This window comes from Peromyscus californicus, unplaced genomic scaffold (assembly GCF_007827085.1).
Source record: "Peromyscus californicus insignis strain IS unplaced genomic scaffold, ASM782708v3 Scaffold_4__1_contigs__length_199733344, whole genome shotgun sequence".
NCBI lineage: Eukaryota > Metazoa > Chordata > Mammalia > Rodentia > Cricetidae > Peromyscus > Peromyscus californicus.
Genome location: NW_026294562.1, coordinates 95,447,632 through 95,455,069, shown reverse-complemented (window position 1 = coordinate 95,455,069; position 7,438 = coordinate 95,447,632). Strand labels below are relative to the sequence as shown.

The 7,438-nt window shown below is 37.5% G+C and overlaps 1 protein-coding gene across 1 annotated transcript; it reads left to right on the top strand.

Annotated features, from left to right (window-relative positions):
* The first annotated feature begins 3,126 nt into the window (after window positions 1-3,126).
* LOC128124902 (olfactory receptor 10T2-like) lies at window positions 3,127-4,092 on the top strand. The gene has a single exon (XM_052761707.1). It carries the CDS (start codon window positions 3,127-3,129, stop codon window positions 4,090-4,092), a length of 966 nt encoding a protein of 321 aa, XP_052617667.1.
* Window positions 4,093-7,438: the final 3,346 nt, after the last annotated feature.

Sequence of the window (7,438 nt, the reverse complement as noted above, 5' to 3'; positions counted from 1 at the left end):
GGTCTCCTTGCTTATTCAAAGAAATATGTCAAACTAACTTCTCCAGGTCTCATTGCAAGAGTGGGGTCTGGAAAAACTGGGGTCTATCTAGGGTTTTGGATGATGAAAATTAATTGTTTCCCTTTCAACTGCAGAATTGGCATGGCGCAGACTGTGTGAAAAATAAACATTTCTCAGATTTAAAGAATGATTTTTAATTTTTGTTTGTGTATCTGTGCACATGAGTACAGGTGCTGGTGGAGGCCAGAAGGAGTCAGATCTCCTGGAACTGGAGATCACCTGAACTGAGTCACCTGACCTGGGTGCTGGGTTCACTCTAGTGCTTTACAAAAGCAGTAAGTGCTCTTATCTTCTGAGTCAACTCTCCATCCCCAATCCTCTCACCTTTCTGAATGCTTTCCTCAGCTCACTAGACCACTCCCATTCTTGGGCGTTCCTTTTTGTGTTCTTTCCCTAGTATTTATTAATCTACTTACATTAAGGTGACTGAAAAGGGAACTGCTGTGTAGAAGAATATTTTTTAGACACATTTTAGAATTCACATGTATAGTATTAGAAAAAAATTAAAGTCAGAGCTGAATGAATATGAGGTTTTTATTCTTAGACAAAGTATTTCTTTCCTACTCTGGCCATGTATTTCTGATGATACCTATCTCCTGAGCATAGGAGCCTGTGCTATCCAAACCCATATCTGCAGCTCAGCCTCACAAGCAGTGCTTCCCAGACACTCGGGGCTTCTGACTGTTTCTCTGACCTCCATGCTAACTTAGAAGATGTGACTTTTTTCTTCATTTCTCCTTCTTCTGGCAATTTCAGGGTATTTTAGCTTGCTGGTCCTGTTGACCTCAGGGAGGAGTTACAAAATGATAAACTCTTTCTCTGCCCTGAAACTTGTAGGAACTGACCATGTACAATGTCATAATAAAATAAGAAGCCAATGCAGAAAAATTCATTAACTCAATCACAGTGGTTAGTAGGTTTCTTAAATAGACAATATTTGAATTGGATTGGAAGAAAAGGCTGTGGTTTAAGAGCCAAAGATGAATGAGGAGAGGGGAGAGTAGTGCAAGTCAGAGCAGCAATGTATTAAAGAGTGAGGAACAGAACATGACAGGCTTGGTGGACATCAGGATGTTCCCCCATAGAGGGAAGGTTGTTGTGAGAAGATTGTGGGGACTGGTAGAACTTGAGTGTTACTCTATGGCATTTGTATTTACAGGGACAGCTTCTCCATTCAGAGGCGCATCATCTGTGTGTGAATACCAGATCCATCTTTAACAAACTATACTACCTTCCAAATTTAAACTACTGCACTCTTACTTCAAGCGTGAGCACAATACTATTACTCTCAGATGTAGTAGGCATTCAAGAAGGCATAACCCAATTACACCAAGTACATGATATTCTTTGAATATGAGCAGCTCTTTCCCATGATGAGGATCTTTACTGTTTTTTTTTTTAAAATATCTGACATACTTTCCCCCAGACCTTTAAAAGACGAGCAGCTAACCATATTCCATCACAACACTGAACGGAATTCCTGATTCCACAGTAGAAGGTAGTATATTCTTCTATCACTTTGTGTTATGTAAATGGATTATATCTTTCTCTATCATAGGCAGGGCAACTCATCTAAATGTCATTCCATAGCATCTTTCTCACCAAACCTAGGTCTGACAAGTCATACATATTAAACTATTGGTAGAATCAATGCACCGAGTTTTGATAGTTTTGGATGTACCCCGTGCCTTGGTTTCAATTTCTGTGATATAAGGATTGAAATATCACACACAATTGTTGGGGAAGTTGAATGAGGAAATTCTGTCTGGCATACAGTCTGACTACCTCATTTCTAGGGATAAGAAAATTCTGGTTATTGGGGTGCCTCATTTATATTTTATTTCTTGAAATTCAAGATATAACAAAGATACTATTTAGTTAAAATAATTTCCTTTTATATTATATCTTTCCTTTTTTCTTTTCATAAAGTTGCCCAAGCTGACCATGAATTTTCAGGCTGGAGAAATCCTCCTGCCTCAGATTTCTGAGTAATGAGGATTACAGTTACATGTCAGTATGTTCCACTTAAAGGTGTATTCTTTCAGAAGACCACCCAGTGAACCCCTTTCTTTTCCTAATCCCATGCCCCACAACCATGTCTTCCCATTGCCTTTCTTTTCTCCCCTAAAAATTGCCTGTAATTAAACCCCATGTTGTATTCTAGTTACTTTTATACAGTCACTTCATATAGTGTGACTATTTCAATAACGAGAACAGGGGAAAATGGCATGAAGAACATGAGTTAATTCTTACCACATCTACATTTTAAAGCAAACTTCTTCACAAGAACATTAGTTGTAAAATATATTGGAAGCTTTCTTAAAAACTCAAAAATGGACCAGGACTTCAGGATCATATTACAAATATGCCACCAGAAAGAAACTAATGCTTTATAACCCAATAATGTACCTGTTTCAGAGACAGTTATCCAAAGCCTCCCAGCCTCATGTTATTGCTATAGAGAAGAATCTCGTGTATATTTCAACGTGGTAAGTTTATTTACCAGATCTACTCATTGGTACAACTTCATCCACACAGCTGCTGTGTTCTTGCAGCACAGGGAATACAAGATGATTTTGAGAGAATGTTTGTAAGATAATTTTCCTACACTTCATTTGATTGTACAGTCAATACTGCAAAGCCCTATGTGACCACGTTTGTACTAGATCATACACATACATTTTACAGATGTTAGTCTTGCACTTGGTGGGTGAAAACATGAGCACCCTTTAAGTACTTTCTTTTCTTGTGAAGTTTTCTCTGACAAGGGAAAAAAAGGCAAGGTGAGGTAGAGTAGAGAGGACTGTTAAAAAAATATTTGAAACTACACATAATTTATAAATTAATCATTTAGAATCTCTCTTCTTGTTATATTTGCTTCTGACCTTGAATTCAGTCACAGGTATTTAAGTCACCCTTTACATGCTCTCTCATTAGTACTTCTTTGACCATTGAACAGAAACCCCTGTTTGAAGGCCAGCTGATATCAGAGCACTTAGGCGGTCAACTCAGTCTTGACCTAAAGCACACATTAACCTCTGGGGCAAAATTGCTACCACCAGGAGGATGGACAATTACACCACAGTGACCACATTCCTTCTGTGGGGATTTTCCAGCTTCCCAGAGCTGCAGAATCTGCTCTTTGTTGTGATTCTCCTCTCCCATGCGACCATCCTCCTAGCAAATGCATCCATCATGGTGGCCATCAAGCTCAACCACAACCTTCACACCCCCATGTACTTTTTCCTCTTTGCCCTGTCCTTTTCAGAAACCTGCACCACTATGGTGATCCTACCACGAATGTTAGTGGACTTGCTATCAGAGAGCAAGGCCATTTCTCTCCCTGAGTGTGCCACACAGATGTTTTTCTTCTTTGGATTGGCTGCCAACAACTGTTTCATCTTGTCTGCCATGTCCTATGACCGTTACACTGCCATCCACAACCCCCTGCATTATCCCATTTTTATGACTAGAAAGATCTGCCTTCAGCTCATCGTGGCCTCTGCTGTGCTTGGCTTCTCAGTTTCTCTGTGCATTGTCATCATAATATTCAACTTGTCCTTTTGTGACTCCAACATCATTCAACACTTTTTTTGTGACATTGCACCTGTGGTTGCCCTTGCCTGTAACTGCACTTTTCTTCAGAAAATGATTCTCCTTGCATTCACCATCTTTGTGTTGGTGGGCAGCTTTATTTTGATCATGGTTTCTTATGTCTTCATTGTGACAGTAGTTGTGAAGATGCCCTCTGCCAGAGGACGGTATAAGACCTTTTCAACTTGCTCCTCTCATTTCACTGTGGTGTTCATACATTATGGGTTTGCTTGTTTTGTCTATCTGAGGCCCAAGAATGGTGACACTTTCAGGGATGACACACTGCTAGCAGTGACATACACCGTTCTGACGCCTCTGCTCAACCCCATCATTTACAGTCTAAGGAACAAAGACATGCAGACAGCTCTGAGGAAAATACTGGGTCATGTAATTAAGGGCTTCCCTCAAATGGTAAATAAAAGAGTTCAGAACATCTGAAAAGTCAATATGATTTTGTTAAATAAATGTGGAAAAGTGGAGTACTTCCAATAAAAATCATAACAGTGCATAAAATAGTTGAAATGTTGTCCACTTGCATGATGGGTTTTATTCTCATATTTTTCTTACTGCGAAACCAGTAATTAACCCTGAAAACAAGCATATAAGTAACATTACACAGACCGAGCAATTTGGATTTATATATGTAGGAATATTTATGTATGTAAAAACAATTTATGTTTTAAAAAAGAGGCTATGCACTTGAAAGAGAACAAGGAAGAGTATATGGAAGGGTTCAGAGGAAGGATGGGGTAGGGGAAATGACATAATTATATTATAATCTCAAAATAAAAGAAACAATTAAAAACTAGATAGGATTTTAAAATATTAGGATACTATTATGTATTTGAATGTACATATATAGAGAGACAGCATATAGTAGACATAACAAAACTTGTTTCAAAAAATCATGCTTCAGCCGGGCAGTGGTGGCGCACGCCTTTAATCCCAGCACTTGGGAGGCAGAGGCAGGCCGATCTCTGTGAGTTCGAGGCCAGCCTGGTCTCCAAAGCGAGTTCCAGGAAAGGCGCAAAGCTACACAGAGAAACCCTGTCTCGAAAAAACCAAAAAAAAAAAAAAATCATGTTTCATAACATTTGCCTTTGTACAAGAAAAAATATTATAATGAACAGTAAAAGATAAAGAGGAAGAGACAGAGACAGAAAGAAGGGAAGTAGGAATAAAGTTACAATGGAAACAACATAGCACACCCTCATATTTAGAGTTGACCTGGAGAAATGACCACAATGCAGAAACATGACAAAGAATTTTAAGAAAGTATTTTGCTAGAACTTTATACAAACATATAGGGGAAGAGGGTTGTAATTTTTTAAAAAATATAAAAAACTGATAAAAGAAGTGACCCTAAAAGAAATATATATTTTACCATACCATTGACATTGTAGATAAGAGCTGTCAAAAAGCTCTTTGCGTTTTGCAGCAAAGAAATAAAAGTTAGATGGAATTGTCACTAACTTACTCTAAACCTCTAAATCACAGCAATTCTTGAATTGTATTGAAAAAGAGTGGGGGCAGAGGACAGTCCGGTCTCCTGATTTTAATGGGACTGTTTAGAGGTTTAATCCATTTATGATAGTGTTGGCTGCAGTTTGTCATATATAGCCTTTATTGTTGAAGTTTGTTCTTCTCCAGTCCTACTCTGTCTGGAACTTTTATCATGAAGGCATGCTGACTGTTTTTCAAAGGCTTTTTTTGCATCTATTGAATTAATAACATGATTTTTGTCCTTGAGGTCATTTATATTATTACATTTATTTTTTTCTAGAGAAATAAACACTTTTGCCTTTGTATATGTGAATGGTGGTCTTTTGTGGGGTGATCTGTGAACCCTAACAAAAATAAATGTCTGTTACTACCTGGGGCCATGCTGACATCAGGGCCATGCTGAGGATCATGTTTGAGTAGATAGTCCTACTGCAGCCTGCATCTGTGTTGACATTCATGACCCATGTTGTCACCAAAGGTCACATAGATCTCCATAACTCCATGACAGTAGGATATCTGAGATGAGTATCCCTGAGAGTCCAGTATTGATTGTGTACCAGAAGCCAGAGGCCTTGAACTAGACCAACAACTTATTGCAATGAACTTCCCAAGTAAAGTGGACAAAAGGGTATACTGCATGATGTGCCACAGCTTTCAATGCCACTAAGATGAATGAAGAGGTGTTGAAGAGGTGGGAAAGATGGTGAAGCAAAGTGGGTTTTTTGTTTACTTGTTTTGTTTATAATTCATATTTTTAAAATTTTCTTCTTGGTGGACTCTATGGAGGGGTGAGGGGCAGATGTGGTGGGACTGGGATTGGGGTGTATGATGTGACATTTCCAAAGAATCAATAAAATATGCTAATTTAACATATATACATATATATGTATATATATGATGGCTTATTTTGTTTCTCATAAAAACTGTATAACAATATCAGAAAAAAGACACCAGAAATATTCAAAAGAAATTTTTCTTTGAACTGTAGTTATTGGCATGTGTCAAACATTAAAAATGTTGTATATTTCCTAGTATTTTCACTTTACATTTTAATATGCCTTTTAGTACATGATACACACCCAGACATACACACATGAACTCACATATATACACTATAGTTCCTTTTGAAACAAGATAGCACTAGGTATTCCAGGTTGGCATAAAAGCCCTGATCTCCCTGCTTCAGCTACCCAGCTGGTGGGATTACAGGCATGCACCACCATGCTTGACTTAGATATACTTTTAAAACTGTTGTTTTTAGTTTGGCTTGCATCATAAGAATTGGTTTACATTATAACTGAAGACATAATTTTGAGATTTGTGTAATAACACACTGAGTGGATAGGCAATAATTAATAATAATTATTTTTGGACACTCATCTTCTACAACCTTTAGCTGTTCAGAAACAGAAATCCCAGAACTTGAATCAAGCATTGTGGGAATAACATGACAAAATATGATAAATATAAGTATAAATGATAATCCCATTCTTGCTATTTTCCTTAAGGTTTTAATTTGAAAGAATTATGTTCTATGTTCAAAATATGTTTATCTCCATGGTTTTCAGTAATGAAAAATTAAACCAAATTGTTTCCTAATGTTCATTGACTTATTGAGTGTTTTGTTGACTTCTCATTTCTTTTTGATGAAGGATTATTTCCCATGTTTCTGAGAAATCATCAGAGTAAAATATGTAATGCTTCTCAAACCCTTTATCATGATACTCACAAAGCTTCTTAGGCCCCTTCAGTTACTTTTCTAAATGCCTCTCCCTATAGCATATGCTTGTTTCAGATTTTATATGATTCAAGAACCATATTAACAGAAGTCTACACCTCTTACTCATGTGCACTAGTTATAGTTTATAGAAATACAAACTTCTGCTAACAATACTATTGTAATTTCTTGAGGATTCAAATTCTCACTAAAACAGTAATACCAGTATTATATGTTCTTCAATGGACCAACTTCTTAAATATTTTCAAAATTCTTCCCTTAGAGTAAACATTGAGTCTCTCCACTGATGGGACTCAGCTCTTTGACTGAGCGCATGGTGAAGTGCAGAGAAGCAATAGTGGGATGGATGCAGCTCAGTCAAGAATGTCTTCTGTCTATTTCTTTGATGATCACCAGTGAGTATAAGTACTGTAGTAACAGGTATCCCACTATTTTTGATGTTATCGTTATCTTTAAGATTTTTTTTTGGACACTGAAGACAGCTTACATTGGAGAGGATGTGGAGCAAGGGGAACACTCCTCCACTGTTGGTGGGAGTGCAAA